General features: G+C 38.1%; 1 protein-coding gene across 1 annotated transcript; it reads right to left on the reverse strand.

Annotated features, from left to right (window-relative positions):
* Positions 1-6,223: 6,223 nt before the first annotated feature.
* snupn (snurportin 1) lies at positions 6,224-16,542 on the reverse strand. The gene is made up of 9 exons (XM_079248090.1): positions 16,500-16,542; positions 15,008-15,172; positions 13,669-13,852; positions 13,328-13,432; positions 8,725-8,821; positions 8,344-8,441; positions 8,095-8,172; positions 7,286-7,366; positions 6,224-7,182 (listed from the first exon to the last, which is right to left on the reverse strand). Exons 2-9 carry the CDS (start codon positions 15,163-15,165, stop codon positions 6,862-6,864), a joined length of 1,122 nt encoding a protein of 373 aa, XP_079104216.1. The 5' UTR covers positions 15,166-15,172; positions 16,500-16,542; the 3' UTR covers positions 6,224-6,861.
* Positions 16,543-17,121: the final 579 nt, after the last annotated feature.

A 17,121-nucleotide genomic window follows, 5' to 3' on the forward strand; every position in this document is an offset into this window, starting at 1 on the left:
AATGGAGCAGCTTGGATACTCTGATTTTCTGTACTCCCAGTGCAGACTGCCGAGGTGAAGGTATTACTTACCCATCCAGAACACAGACATTAAAAAGATCAGGAGAGAGACATTAACTTTGTGTTACATATACCCATGACAACATGCAAAGCCTGCAAACTTTTCAGGGAAGTGGCTTACTGGGAAATGCTATCTTTTAACCATTTGCCTCACGTAGTTTATGCAACTTTCTTTTTTTGCTGAATGTGAAGGTTTGCTTTCAGACTGCACCACACTCAAGCAAACTAAACCAAAAACACCTAAATGTCACGCAGTTACAGCAACTACTTGTTAGGGGGCGATATTCCCTGAAAGAGCCACTAACCAAAAAGAAAGAAGAAGAACATATGGCGCATTAATTGGCTCGGACTGAAAATGGCTGTTCACCAAAAGTGCAGCAACAATATATTTATGCAGTCTTTGGGCTTGTATTTTTACTCTAGATGTTTAAACCTAATGCAGTTTCCACAAGACTCTGAAATATAAGCAGAAGGAAAGAAAGCAAGTTGTCCGACACGTTGGATGATGATATATTCTATGTTACATCTTTTCTTTGGTTTACTGAATGAACTTTTTGCTTTCCCGCTGCAAACAAACTGCACCAGATTCACTTGCAAGTAAACTGAGATGCCTAGTTTTCAAGTGAACCAGAGTTAATCACTGGTCTGCACTACAATAGCAGTGCATATTCACACTGCTGCAAAAGGGCCATTCAGTCTGCAAACCACGGCTAACTTAAAGAGGACCAGAAATTATGCCAGTGTGAATACACCTCTCAACATTCTGCTACTAACGCATGCATATAATACAATGAAAAACATCTCTCATAGAGACAGAAAGTTCTGCTTACAACCACAAAAGGCAGTATATCAGATGCTTGCTGTTTAAATGGCTCATAGCGCACAACAAACAAGCAATGTTTGTAACCATGGTAATGAAAGAAATTACACAGATTACCTGCATCATTTAGAAACTTTAATTGATAAATTAATTAATCAACACATGATGCTGACAAATAATAACATTTTGTAAAGAAACATTAGGAACCTTCAGGAAAAATGAAGTGAAACCTGAAAGTGGACTACTTTAGCCGACTCAGAACACTAAAAGCCTGAGAGAACATTTATGCTGTAAGCGAAGATACAGAGGTTACATGTGCCAGATAACTACCACGCAACGCTTGTGTTGTGTTAATGGATATGCAGCTGTGGTGAAAGTTTTACTGCCCACTAGAGGCCTGGCATGCGCACTACATTGTTTCTGATCATTTTCGTATTTTCCCCTGCACAAAGATAGTTTTTGCAGTTGTGTAAATTTAAAAATGCAACAAAAAAAATTTAGTCCTTTGTAATGTTGCGTAAATCATTGCCTAAAGTAGTTGTTTATGTTTTTATTAGCCATTTATATTTAAGTGCAGTAGGTCTGTATAAATGGCAGCCGCCATATTTGGGCCACAATTTTTACTATGGTGTCTCTGAAAGGACAAACAACTGTGTGTATTGTGTGAGAATCCTCTGTGCTCTAAAACTGCAGTACATACTTTGATGCGCAGGTTCTACAACACCACTTAGTAACGACTTAAAATATACCAAAAGTAGAAACCTGCATTGCAGACATCGCTGCACTTGAGACTAAACTGAAACCACTTGCATGTTTATGTCTCGAAGAAATTTGGCCTGAAGGCCACCATCCATTCACAACTATGCTTGACGTGTGAAGTCATTACGATGCCCGTCTTTACCACCAATATTGTGTTGTTCTTGTCATTAAGAATTAGCTTAAATTGGTTTCATTCAGAAAGATGTTTAATTTTAATATATTCGCTGATTCACTACAAAACCTAATGTAAAAAGATTAAGAAAGCAGGACTGTGTGACACAGTTAGCACTAATACTAAGAACATTTTCTTACCTGCTTAGTGCAATTCAGGGTCGCGGGAAGCTGAAGCCTATCCCAGCAATCAGTGGGCGAGAGGCAAGGTACACTCTAGACAGGTTGTCAGTTCATCACAGAAGCTAGCAATAGCAAAGCAGAATTATGCTATTACTCTAAAGCAGAGTATGTATGTGGATTTTAACCTTGTGTTTACGTAGGCAAGCAACTCTATCATGACCGTAATTGTTCACATAACTGCCTACGTATGATGTTTTATTAATGGTAGTTTTCCACTAAGGGCACATAAGGGAACTTCTATAATATGCAACAGTATGGGAGGTTAGCATTTGGTATTTTCTCTGTAGACGAGTCTTTGACAAAACGGACCAATTTAACGGTCTCTGTCTTGTTTCCACCTACTCTTCATGCCTCTAAATCACCTTCTCAAAAACAATCATGGAAAATTTTATTAGAGCCCCCTTGTATTGGTCTAAACAGGGGTGGTCTAATAATTTTTTCCATAACAATAGCTCACCAGCTTGTGAGCATATTTATATTTACAAGAACAGCGCTGATAAGTTGTCAAACAAATGCAAAATATGCAAAGCAGCCACGATAACAATCAGTAACCATGTAATTTACAGGAAGTATCATTGGCCTAAGTCAAACCTTCCTCGTGACATGAGGTCTACTTTGAAAACCAACTGTGGCAAAATTTACTTAAACAAATGAATGACTAAACATGTTATTTTTGCATGAATTTGCATAAATGGACTTCAAGGGAATTAGGAGTAAATGATCATTCTTTAACATTTTAATAATGTGACAGTTTGGTATGTGTACACAGTCTATCATTTTATTGTTTTTTGTTTTTTTTTTTTTTTTTAAATGAAAACTAAAGAGAGTCCAAGCTTTGTAAACATCTGTATTCTTTCTATTGACTTACTTGTGCATGCTGCTTCTGTGCACATCTTTTCTAGCTGCAAGTTTACATCACAACAGCACTCTCCAAACCATAACTTCACATTACTAATGCATGAAACAGAGTGAGAGGGAATAGCTAGTTATATGGCTTGGACCCTCCATAAAGGCAGTGTAATTAGTGGATCTCTCAGTAAATGCGTCCCAGAGGCTACATTATATTACAGTATGCTTTACAGGATTTGCATGACATAGGAATGAGTAAGTATCCAAGAGTACCATAAGGCCACTGTAACATGAGCCTCAGACACACTACTGATCCCCTAAGGAATATTACAGGCCGCTGATACACTGTTTCATAAAGAGGGTTAGTTCAAGTCCATTTTCTACCAGACTACTGATTCCCCTCATTTCTTACGTCCATGTATTTTGATTAGAATGTAAAGCGATGCGGTACAAAAGAAGTCAAAAGGTTGGATAGGTTCCTTTTACAGCTTTTTGCTAAACATTACTTTCAGCTTCTATGTAAAGTCAGAGGCCAGCAGACTGTTTATTTTCTATACAAAGGTGGACAATGATAGGTGCATGCAATATGTTTATTTATTTTTTCCACCAAAAAAAAAAGAAAAAAAACTGTCTAACAATAGGCAAATGTGAAACTAGGAGGCGTGAGAAAGTCTGGCCTGAAAACCAAAAGGGGAAAGGGAGTGGACAACAATAGACTTCCTGTCAAACAAGCTGACGTCACATCCTTTGGGAAAATGTGATTGGTAGGCTCTTGGTCCAGTTCGTTTAGTGTCAGTTTATGAAATCATGTTAAAAAAAAAAAAAAAAAACCCAACTTACTTTACTAAAAAATAAGCACTGCAGTGGATTGAGTTTTGTGCCTTTCTAAATCAGTGTTAATGCCTCTTGCATGACATCTGCCACTCCAGATATGAGGCACAAAATTTAAAGTTATTGTGGTAAAAACACATTTAATTGGACTTGATGAAGACTTACAAATGTACTAAGCAAACCCAGTGCTGCACAAGGAGGCCATTTTCCTCTATTGGCATATTATATAAAAGGGACTCATTGACTAAACAAGGATTTTTATTTACATGTATGTTACATACTAGTATAGTGGCTTTGGAAAAATACTTACAAGGTAACAAGATAACATTCTTTCCAAGTTCTTTTTAGATACACAGACATCATAATTTGATATTTGTCAGAGAGTTGCAGAAGAAACAGAACCTGCTTCCTTCCTCAGGTGTCCTGCCACACAGTTTTCAAAGAGAATCGAGAAACCTGCAGCACATGTTGAGTGTGTGTTTGTGGAAGACTTTGAGTGCTCAAAGTGTAACTGTGAACTGACAGGTGCCTAATTCTTGGAAAGTGATGAGTGCTGCTGAGTCATAGCAAAAATCTCGCTCTAACCACACGGCTCAATTTGCTCTCTTTCACAGATCCGCTTAGTTTAGAGTTCAGTTTGAATATGAAGCATCTGACTGTATTAGGTTAGTCAGTTTTCTGTGAAAAACAGCATATGCAACATGACAAGAAGTTTTGCAAACTTGCACAAAAATGTGAAAATCAAGCTACTATAAGGCTATCACAAATAACATCAGTGTTGTTGTAACCTACATATTTTCCTCATGCATATGTAGGTGGCAGGAAAAATCTACAAAAGCACCCAGTTTAAAAATTTTCAGTGTTGCAACATGTTTTCTAATATTTGATGCTTTCCAGGACTTCATGCACCATCTACTAGTAATCTACATTTTCCAGAAAGGCTTATCTTTATCTCTACGGATGTGTTTTGATGCGTAATTTTTACCCACTGATATTTTGAGGTGTTTGAGAGCAATCCTGATACAATCATAAGAACAAAAGAATGTGATTATAATCACAGCTCTTGTTTTTTTTTTGTTTTTTTTTCCAGAATAAGAATGCAAACAATAACTTGAATACAAGATGCACCATAACTGTATCTTTTGGCAGCTGATCTATAGAGTGGTAAAGGTTGGACCGGATGGTTGTCAAATTTTTACGTTTAGAACTTGTTCATGTTTCTGGAATACAAGAATGAGTGAAAAAAGCTAGTCTACCTGAAGAGGAGAATGGTGATTCAGCAACTTTACAGTTAGTGTTTATGGACAGCTCTAAGGCCCAAACAGAACATTTTAATCGGGTTCAGGTCTGGACTTTTTCACCTATTTTGTTGTAGATTTGCTGCTGTGTTTGGGATCATCTTCTTGCTAAATGGCCCGAAATGCGCCGAGATTTTGTAAACAAAGTCTCTCTAATACTTTGGTACAGAGGAGTTTACAGTCAGCTGAATGATGGTTCAGATCTTGTAGCTTCAAAATGAGTCCGTCCCCCCCCCCCATTGTGCTTCACAGTTGGTAGGAGTTGCTGCTTGATTTTTACCCAAGAGGCTTTACCTGGCAGCCGTTCCAAATAAGTTATATGTTCATTTTTTCTAATTGTACTGTCATAAACTTTAACATTTACCATGCTTGCTGGGGCCTGGAGAGTATGACATGCAGCTCCTGAGGTTTTTGCAGTTTCTCTGAGCATCCTCTGACCTTACAATGAATATTTTTTGTTTGTCACTAATCTTTTTTTTTTAAACAGAGCAGCAAACTGCTACAATGCCTGCATTTATTGAGGTGATAGCACAATATCTGGATCTAACTTATCCTCTAAATTTCAATAGAAACAGCAAGAGGATTTTTCTTTTTTAATTCTCTATTGATTAAGTTTTTATTAAAAAATGTTAAAGTGTGTTTATCTTATTTCAAGACAAGTTAACCCTCAGCTTTCAGTTTAATCTACTGTGCTATTGGACAAAAATATCCACTTCCTAAAAACTCGTATAAAAATTAAACACGATAATATATATATTTTTTATTATCTTTGTATTAATAGCTTCTAATAACGTAAGCCTTGTTCAAGACCACCAAACATTCAAAGATTTTCAGAATTTTTACTTTTTTCCCCACTGCTCTCTAGATTTTTTTTTTAAATACAGAAAAGAAGTTATTTTCAATAATTTAGTTATTTTTAAATCTGTCATGGATATTTTAATGATTACCAGATATAATACATAATCAAATTGAAAGTGTACTACCCTCTTGAGAAATTAAGAACAATAATACGCCTTTCAAAAGCTTCCATGTCTAGTTACGCACTGGAATAAGCACAGTGCAGTCAGGTACGAGTTGCTCTCAAAGGGTTCATAATTCAAAACTTTTATCAACTTAATCATAAGAAAGATTAAACTTTAAATATTTCAATTTTTAGATTGTGCAAATAGTAATTTGCCCAAACTAAAATGCATGTATTTTTATATATTTTCTTGCAAAAATGAGGATTGTCAATAGCCGTTTTGACTGTAAAAAACATTTATTTAGAGGCTTACACTTAAAAACATTGGTAAATAAAATTTAACATCAAATTGTCAAAGTCCATTTCTGACCAATCTATGATACCCCACCAACCAAAGCAATTAGCTGTCCTCCTACAATCTCTCCTTTACTGATGCTGAAACTAATGACCTGTTAAAACTGCTGCTTTTTATGGTGAGTAAGCATCAACAAGTAAGCAACAGTGGCAAAACCCAGAAGCAAATAACAGCAAAGGCGTGAAGATTTTTATGCAAGATCCCTCCAAACTTCAAAAAAGTGTCGAGCAGCAAGATATTAGTTGACCACAAACCTTGTGGCTGCACTTTTCATCTCACTTCTCATTCTCTGTAGTCATGTTCTGGCTACCTGGAACATGCTTACGCTGTTAAACTGTTACTATGGTGGTGACATATTGTGCAACTCCTCTCAATAAGTCAGATGTTTGAAACTTCTGTGACATGAAAATGCCAGTGTACAGCACTGCTCAAGTAACACTTAGGGTATCCAGAGTAGTGCCGTATTAGAATGAGCCATGCTTTGCAATTGGTTAGATTAATTCCAAGAAGCCGCATGTGAGCTTCCACCGTGCAGAGACACTGAGCAAGCGTTTGCATCTCGTCAAGCACCTCCATCAGATTTCCATGTGTGCTTCCCTTATCGGCTTCTGATTTAAAAAGTTCAAAGTGTCCCCGCTGCCCTGGGTTGGTGTGGAAAGGTACTCCAACTCGTAGCCACCGCTTCGGTTAGCTGGTCGGACTTCACTTGATGCTTTCTTGTGTTCCAGGATCTGCTGCAGCTGGTGGCTGGCATAGTCTGGCTTGGTGGTGAGAGGTCCCACGGGGACTTCTATGCCCAGGATGTCAGTGACCATATAAGGGCGAAGCCAGCCAACCAAAGGGGTGCTGCCGGGGGTGTAGTGGGTCTGTCGGTGGTAGAAGAGGAGCCCATCTACCTGCAGCCATAAAATTATAATGAAAAGCCACAAAACATAAAAAAATTAAACATATATATGGATGTATAAATATGAAGAGAAATGTTTGAAGATTCATTCTTACACTGAAGCTGTATTCTGCCGCCAAAGCTTTCTGAATGGATTCTGCTGTGCAGTCTGTGCTCTGAAGACTCACAAACCGGAACTGTTGGACCAAACAAAACAAAACTACCATGATTTTTTTTTCCAAACACAATTAATCTTGGTGTCAAATTCCTCAGTGGTGAATTTACTTTGCAAATTTACTTCCTGCTGTGCTGCACCATGCAAGCACTGAAGATCCAGACATGGACCTTTAACCTAAAGTTCACTCAGACCTCTTGAAAGCACCCAAATCTTTGAGATTAGTGAGTACTAATCAGTTTAGTTCTGAATGAATACAGAACTCTGTAACTAGAGTTTGACTTTTTTTCCCTTCATCTCATTTCATCTTGAGGAAATTTGCTTTCGAGTTCTGGATTTTATTTATCCCACATGTGGAAATTAGGTTTAGCTGGGCAGGAAAAGTGACAAACAAAATGTAGAAAACCAAAGACGGAGTAATTACAGATGGGTAAAAGAAAAGAAAAACATCCACGATCACTTCAATAAGGCATTTCTGATGGGTGGGATCCCATTTAGGATACAAGAGTCTTTGAAGGATTCAGTAAGAAAGAAAGCTTTACTTTTACAGTCACCAAATCTGAATTCAACTCAACATCATAAAAACAATGTAATGGACTGTTTATGGGAAAATGGTCTTCCATCTTTTCAGACTTATCAAATCAAAGCACTAAGACTAATGTTAAACTCCCTACATGTTACATTTGTAGAACTTGAAACTGCACATGTGCTGTGAAAAGATCATGCTCAGTTTTTGATGCTAATACCCACCGGGTTTCGTTTGGCAATCTCAGAGAGGCCCTCCGTCTCCTGAACCTTAGACTGAAGCCAGTAGAAACGAAACTCTGTCTGTGGATGACAAAGCAAGAACTGTAAACAAAGAAAACCCCCAAAATACTTTGTTCATTTTCAGGGAAAGACGATGGCTAAAAAAAAAAGCACATCTGTGTCCCAGACCCTCTTATTTAAGCAATTAGACAAGCATTGTTGGACTGTCAGAGGACTAGAAACAAGAGTTACCGGGCAGTCGTAAACAGGGTGGCCTCTCCAACACATGACATCAAGGATGTAGTATGTTCTGTCCACCTCACTGTAAATGCAGTCCAAGATTGTATAGTCTGCATAGAACACAGACACAGTTTCATTTATAATCACACAAATCCAAACAGTTATCAATTTGACAAAGATTTAGAACATATGTAGAGTAGTTTTAGGAGATTTTGAATCAATATAAACCCAACTAAAAGTTTGAATCATTGTTAGAGGAAATTCAAAGCATTAAACAACTTTCCTTGTTAAAATCACAACAAAACTCTTTGGTTCTCTTCATGCTGTTTAAAACTAAGAGGCCTATTATAATGAAGCCCTATGTTCCAGGCACAATCAGTCCACCTAGATTACCTTTTCCCATAGCGGAGTTGTGTCTGTTCCCACCAGGCAGCAGGGAAGGGAAACGGTTCACACAATAGCCACTTTTAGTGTATGCTGCAGTGGAACCCTTTAGAAGAAAGTCAAGAACAGACACAATACAGGACAGAAGAGAGCTGTTATCCTTTGACGGTATTTTTTAGCACACTCATGGGTGACAGAGAAAAGGATAAGTGCAACATTGTGTTTCCTCTGGTTGGCCCTCATTTTACGTACTTACTAAAATGACAAAATATGTGTACATGTGGCCTGATGACAGTGTGACTGATGTGGTAACAGTAGAGCATTAAAAAAAAATCCTGCAACAGTGTGTGTGTAAAAGTTAGACAAAGACAAAAAGCTAAAGACTAAAACATAGCTGTCATGCACAGAGGCCTGATGGTTGTTCTGTGATTCTTTATTTAATGAAACTGGTGGGAAGAAGAAACCCATTCTTAAAAATCATTTCTGAAATAGTGCAAAACGAGTTTGACTCGCTGAAATGAAACCAACAAGCAGATGCAGGGTTTTGAAAATGACCTCATGCAGTGCTGACATACTCTGATGTGCCCGCAGGAGTACAGTTTGAGGAAACAATCTAGTAGCACTGTGCGAGCATTTTTATACACATTTTTGCAGCAGATGAATGTATTTCTGAATGGAGTTAAGTTCTGCTTTGCACACTGTGACAAATGAATCATGGGTCTTATAAATCTTATGAGTTCATGCACTTTTAAGCTTAATTGACCTTTTGGCAGGGAGCATAAAGGAAATAGGGTTAATAGCTGATTTACTCCACTAAAAAGCAAAGGATTGGATCACAAGGCTTCATGGTGATTACCGGCTACAGAAACAGCTGTTTGGTGCTAACCTGGGATGAGGGAAGGCTTTAAGTTTGGATCATTGATATATTGTGGTAGGATGCAGTCATGCTGTCGGGATGGATGGACAGTGTTAACCATATGTCATCTTTTCTAATGTTGAAATGATATGTTACAGGATGAGATCATCAGCAGTCACATGACAAACTTGGTAAAAAAAGTTAATATGTAACCAAACACACCTCTGAGCGGTTTTACATAACTTCCACCAGCATTAAAAGCAGACTGATCTATTTTTTTTAATAGTCAGCGTTTGTTGGAAAGGCGTTTGTTTAACTTTGCTCTGTCGTCTCACTGAATAGGAAAGTGATAAAAACTGCAAAACAGCAGCAGAAAATGTTTCACAGATCCAGATCATTCAGCTCCCTGTCTAGTATCACTTCTAGCCCATCAACACGATCAAACCTAACAAAGTTTTGACATACGTTTTACTTGTTTGCATACACAAACAATGGCAGGTCACTTTATTAGGTCTACCATGGTGGTGCTGGGTTGGACCCCCTTCTTCCTTGAGAAGTGCCTTAATTCTTCATGCCATAGAGTCAACAAAGTGTTGGAAACATTCTTTAGAGATTTTACTAAATGCTGCAGATTTATCAGCTGCAGATTCATGGTGATTCCACCACGGACCAAAGGTGCTCTAGTGGACTGAGATCTGGTGTCTGTGGAGGCAAGTGGAGCTTGCCTCGAGCACGAAACCAATTAAATTATTTGAGCTTTGTGACTTTGTGCATTATTCTGCTGGTAGTAGCCATCAGAAGATGCTACACTGTGGTCATATAGGGATAAGCATAGCCAGAAGCTGGCTGTGGTGTTTAAACCATGCTCAGTTGGCACTAAAGGGCCCAAAACGTCTATTGTCCAATTTGGGGAGTCTGTGAACTGTAGCCTCATTTCTCTGTTCTTACCTGACAGGGGTGGCACGTGATGTGGTCTTCAGCTGCTGTAGCCTACCTGCTTCAAGGTTGGGCATATGGTATGTTCAGAGATGGTATTCTGCATACTTTGGTTGTAACCAGTGGTTTCTCTCAGTTAACACTTTCTTTCTATAATCTCCAGTCACTTTGATCATTCTTCGCCAACCTCTGACATTATTAAAACATTTTCATGCAAACAGCTGCTACTAACTGGATATTTTCTCTTTTTAGACCATTCTATGGAAAACCTGGAGATGGTTGTGACTGAAAACAACAGACCAGCAGTTTACTGAAATACTCAGACCAGTCCGACTGGTACCAACAACCCTGATGCGTCTTGACCATGTCTAAAACTTTACGCACAATGATGCTGGTTTGTTTTGCACCAGATTGGTTGCACGAACCCTGTTATTTGCTAATATGATACAGAACAAAACAACAATGAAAGAAATTAACATAAACACACTCTGGCATGATTTTTTTCCTTGTCGTAATTACAAATCAATAATTGATTTTTTTTAAATTTTTTTTTGCAGGAGTTTTGAACCTTTTGAACCTTTCAGCAAACCTGAAGTAGCCTCTGACTGAACACACTGTTGCTTCCTCATTTGCTTTGTTATGAATTGTCCATTATGTCCAGCAGCTTATGCAGCATTATTCTCTGGACAATCAGGACATTCTGTGTTGCACTTCTAGTCTAGTATGTTGTCCAGCTAAAGTCACACTTGTATCCTTCCACCACCTCTTCTCCTAGGATGTATGTATTGCTTTACCTACTCCTATTCCCTCTAGGAGTATTTCTGCAGGGCTCAGAGTTGGATATGAAGTCTAAGGTGTACACTGTTAAGAGAAATGATGGTGCTCCTGTAATACATCTCAGACACACAACCTCTGTTTGTTAGGTAGTCATAAATCCAGATGTTGTGGAGGTATCTCTTTGGAGTTTATGAAGTTTCTCACCCAACAGAACAGGCTGAATAATATTAAAAACACTTGGGAATTCAGAGAAAATGTTCCTCAAAGTGCCTTATTTGTTACGATGAGAGTGGGTTTAGTGAAGCAGGAAGATAGCGGCAACTTTTACCCCAAGCCCATTACAGTCACTGACCTGCAATGAGTTTTACAAGGTGTTTATCGGATAATGGGCTAGAATGACCTAGAAAAGATAGATCACTAAAAACTTTAGCATTAATAGCAAAGGAAGTTCCTGCTGCCATCAAATTCTTCACTCTACAGTGTTCAGGCACTGACAAGACCTGAAGCCTCTGAGTATAAAACTGAGTGAATCAAACAAATTAAGAGTAAATACTCACAAGCACAATCTGATTCAAAGATTAGTCACCTTTGAGGTCAGGCCATAAAATCATGAATGTGGAAACAGTGCACAGCTATAATACACAGGATATGTCAGCAGCATTAAAAGTTTGCATGTGCCAGAAGAGAAAATGTAATTTACAGGAATTTCAAGCCTTGCGATTACTCACTTACCATAATACTGACATCATGAGGTAAACTGGGTTTACATTGATGATGATTAGGCAACAGGAAATGCTGAATGACAGTTTCTTATTGGGGAAAAAAAACACAAACGATGAACTTAAACTGCATTTTTCCCCCTATGGTAATCGACAGCTAATTTCACTTCTACAAATCCATGTCTTGATGACGATGCCAAGTTTTCTGTAGTGGTCACTTAAGGGTAAATTATCGCATGTTTGAGGATGTTTTTCATTTTTCTGACAGGTTTATCATTAGCTTCAGAAGCCATGTTTCTAACTTGTAGGAATTACAAGTTTCAAAGTAGGAATTACTTTGGTTTCTAGTGAGTTTAATAAAAAATGGGACATAACATTCTGTTCATATCAGAAATAGGTCAAACATTTGAGATCTCAAGCTGACATGAAGAAACTCGATGCCTTCATTCGTAGTTTTGTTTATGATTATTTATATGAACTGTAATATAAATGCATCACAAACAGACTGAGTAGCAAAGTCAGATAACCAAATAAATACTTTGACCCTCGAGACTTTCCCAAATTAAGAAGTGTTAAAATCCAGAAAATGGCTGAATGTTTGGTAGCTTTAAGCAAGTCTGAAGTTTCTTAAGTTATTTTTGACAAAAGGACAAAATGCAGATGTAGGATGATTAAAAAACAATTTGCTGTGTGTGAACATATTTGTATGGTGCCCAGAAGACACAAAATACAACAGAGTATGAAATTCTTGCAAGACTAAAAATTTGTTGCAAAAAAAAAAAAAAAAAAAAAATATATGCAAAAAAAAAAAAAGTCCAAGTAGGACACAAAGCATAAGGTCCTGATGACGTATGTGCACCAAAAAGAGCCAAAATAATGAGCTTACAAATATCTTATTAAGTTTCCTACATGTAATTCAGCATGCACTTCAAACTGATTTTATTTTTGGACTTTGGACAAGATGAAGAAGTGCTCCATCTCCATCAAAGCGCTTCCTACTGCTCACCCTGCATTCCTAATCTTCCATGGGGTTGCTTAGGCATGTTTTTATTAAGCATATTCACAGATGCAATCACATAATCCTCTGCAGAAACAGGAAAGCAGCGCTAAATTCAAAGGACTTGTCATAAAATACGGCTTCACCATTGCTGTGCGGTAAATTTACCATAACTCCTGTTTACAACTGTTCAGACTTTGATTATAGCTGGAAGAAAAGCAAAGCGACTCACACAAAGTGTCTCACTCTTTCAGTGTCATTTTATGATTTGGAGATAACTCGTAAAGTTCAGATAAAAAGTAAAGAAAACTGGTGTCGGGTTCCTACCTTAGAGGCAACAATTAGGGATCTTTTCCCCACAGGACAGACCACCATCAGCCAGTCAGTGTCCAGTTCTGATGGTACATCCACCAGCCACTCTGACAGCATGAGCTAAGGAGCATAAAGAACTTGGTTAAATAAACATTTCATCTTTATCAATGCTGTATTAAATAGTCAAAAATAAATAAATATGGAATAAGTTGTCCAAACACAACAGAGTGATGCTGAAAAGCATAGCTATGACTTGTAAACCTCAAGCACCATCTGTTGGCCAGAAGGATGAACTGTTGCTTCTCACACAGGAATAAGGGGGAATCTCTCTAGTTGAAAAGACATCACACACTGACCTGGTTTGCATAATGCTTTGGCAGCTTCCTCCTCTCAATCTCCATCCCCTCCTCTTCTGTGTTGCCATCTTGTTTCTGCTCCCCCTCCTCCTGCTTTTCCATGTCTTCCTCTCCATCGCTGTCTGCCCCTGTCCAGTCCCCATCAGCCAGGCGCCGTGCATGGTTGACATAGTTTAACCTTTTACTGAGATAAGGAGGAGTCAAAATACTAAGAAAAGATTCCTTCAGAGACTTTCCCAAACATGACGGTACTGGACTTTGACTGGACCACTGCAACAGCTTTTTTCAGCAGTATTGTTGTAGCTTAGCAGCACATCTCAGCTTGGGCCGAGCTTTAGCTGTCAGACAGATGGCCTCACATTAGACTTTAGAATATTTTGGCATACAGAGGAATTTATTGTTGACTAAATAACTTCATGATGCCCAGATTCTGCGGCTTCAAAATAACCTCAAATCACCAGCCCTACAACGTCATTCATTTTATAAACTGCTTAGTCCAGTTAAGGGTCGCCGGAAGCTAGAGTCTATCCCAGCAATGGTTGCCAAGCAGGGTACACCCTGGACAGATCGCCAGTCCATCGCAGGGCCAATACAGAGAGAAAAATAACCATTTAATCATAATTTAGAGTAACCAATTAGCCTAACATGCATGGTGGGAGAACCCAGAGAGAACCCATGTATACACAGGGAGAACATGCAATCTCCACACAGAACGGCCACTGTTCGAAAACTCAACAACTCACCCAAATCATTCCCACTTCAGAATAATCTTTCCACTAAATGCTGTCTAACAATTGGTTGGAAAGGAGCTTATAGCTCTTTCCAGATAGATTAGCTACAACAATCGCCATACTATGATCAGTGCTAATATCCTTCCTCCCTGACACTGTGTTAAACATGAATAATATAAAGCAACAAACACAAAAACAAACAAACCCCAAGTGGTTTTAAAGGAGAGATTACACTTTAAAATCAGCTAAGTATATCTAATAGCATCACATGGCTGCTAATAAGCTCTTTAGTTCTTATGGAAGCAGGAAAACTGGACTTAGTTTTTTAAACAATGCTTCTACATTTCCTTGTTCAACAATATGCCATGAATTGCTCATTTGAGGTTGCTCGCCGGGTTTTAAGACTTTTTATAGACTACTTTTAATGTTTTGATACATAAAATTTTAGAAATGGGAAGATGTACTTTCATTTTTAATTTCTATCTTGTTTTAGTCCAGAGATAAACAAATACATGGTACTTGGGTCTACTAAAAAGCATATTAGCCATGTCAGTATCTAATAAGGAAACATTAGGTTGTGCCAAGCACTAAGTGATGAAGATATTTACATTTTCTGCAGGTCTAGAAAGCGCCGGCGCCGCTCACTCTGCTCCAGCACACTGTACTTGCTCTTGTACTGAGCCAGCCGAGGGTGAGGGGCGGCTGTACTGTTGGGCTCCTTGGACACAGCAAAGCTTGCTGAGAGGGCTTGGGTCAGGTCATCCATGGGGACACTGCAAAGACACACCAGAAGTTTTTTTTTATGATAACAGAAACTATTGCAAAACACTTCTTTTTAATCATACTAGATAAGCCTGGAGTAATGACAGTTTATTTGTGTCAGAGGTCATTCATTAACTTTACAAGCAGCTTGCAAGAAAGATCAATTCCTTTCTGATGGAACACAAGTAAACTGTGAACAATAAATACAAATGTCTCTTGTAAAGCAGCTCATTTTACATTACTGTTATTTGTGGTCCTGAGGCAATGTGTGATTTACCACAGACATCCTCTGTATTCTGACAGCTCAGCATTTCATGAACTGTCATCTGACCAACTTTTTGCATACTAGTGTTTCTGCATGCATGTTTATAGAAGCATGTGAAGCAAAGCAATGGAAAAGTTCTTGTTTGATGTTGCTACATGGCCTCAGGAACTGAGCAACTTGCCATTTGCGACTGATTCAGCTGTGTATTCTGCAGCAATAAAAAAAAAATAGTAGGGGTGTCTCACTTTGGGGAGTTTTGGAAAGGCAGACCAGTTTTTAATGCAAATGTTTAAAGCAGGAGTTTAAACATGCAGAAAAGTCATGCTTAGCTACACTTAAAGAAATGAACAACATCCAAGTAATCTCACATCAGTTATTTGCAACAACAACAAAAGCTAAATTTGCAGATCATTACTTCTGAGTAGATAGGATGGGGAAATGTTGACTTTTTTTTTTTTTTTTTTAAAACTTCATGAGCTCCTTCAAAAGGTAAAACAAAAAGAAAACTGTTTACCGTTTTCACTGAAATTAGACCTCAAGTAATGTTGAACCCCATCATTAGAGCTTTACAACAGGACTCAATAAAATCACATTTCAGTCACTATCAACCTCCATCCCTTCATATTGGTCTTATTCAACAGCATCTGCACAATAAAACAGCTGAAGCACAAACATCTGTTCAATGAAGTAGTGAAAAAATAAAGGTACATTTTAAATCGAAGTGATGTGCCACTGAACTACAACACATTTTAACGCTGACTCAAAGAATACCCTATGAAATAAATATTATACATATACAGGGCAAATCTCCTGTCCACTAATAAGGAGAATCGCTGGATTTAAGTGTCACAAAAAGCCCCGTGGTCATTTGTTTTCCTGACTGCCGCATGTACTCAATGCTGTAATGTTAGCAGCTAGCTTCGTGCTACACCTGGCTACATTGTACAGACTAATGGACAGTGGGCAACCCTTTGTTTACAACACTATTTAAAGGGCTTGATTCTAACAAACTATGAAAACAGTATCGAATTAAATAATAAATAATAAACTTTGGGGGGTCTGACAACTATTACCGGGTAGCTAGCTCCTGCTACAGCCGATGTTGAGACGTCACGCTGTCATTTTCTTCTGGGAGGGGAAAATTCTAGTTGGCCGCCCCAAAGGGCCAAACTATTCCGGAGTTTAACACTTTGCCTCTTCAGAGAAATACCTCATAAACAGAACCAAAGAGTTTAGTTCTTTAGGACCAAACATCTGGCATGTTTGTGCAAGGGAAAATGTTTGCTGATCTCCTATGTATGGAGTTAGTCATACATAGAATTCAATAATAATAATAATAATAAAAAAAAAAAAACTTAAAATACAAATTACATCAGGCTTCACATAAGATAATTAAGGTTATTTATATGTCCTTGCGTTTGAAATGTTTAGCTTTTATGACTTTCCAAACTTTAAAGAAGTTATTCACTGAATTGAGCTTAAACATATTGTGGTGAAGAGTTTGTTTAGCCAATATCACAAGTAATAGTATCATTATTGTGGTAGCTCCTACCAAAGAAACTTAATATAAATGATACTATTTTATACTTAAACAGTAGGCCCAATCAATGGTAATTATCATCATCTGAGGCAGGATTACATAAAGAGTCCAAGAGATGTTGTAACTAGTGCTGTCTGTAATACCCCGATCCTCCT

This window comes from Telmatherina bonti (genome assembly GCF_933228915.1).
Source record: "Telmatherina bonti genome assembly, chromosome: 2".
Lineage (NCBI taxonomy): Eukaryota > Metazoa > Chordata > Actinopteri > Atheriniformes > Telmatherinidae > Telmatherina > Telmatherina bonti.

What these genes read in the sequence shown, in the direction of transcription:
- snupn (XM_079248090.1), bottom strand. Translation starts at nt 15,165, where the DNA reads ATGGATGACCTGACCCAAGCCCTCTCAGCAAGCTTTGCTGTGTCCAAG. An exon ending in CAAAGCATTATGCAAACCAG is followed by an intron (nt 13,433 to 13,668) that starts GTCAGTGTGTGA and finishes TATGCTCCTTAG; the next exon opens with CTCATGCTGTCAGAGTGGCT. An exon ending in CGGCAGAATACAGCTTCAGT is followed by an intron (nt 7,183 to 7,285) that starts GTAAGAATGAAT and finishes TTATGGCTGCAG; the next exon opens with GTAGATGGGCTCCTCTTCTA.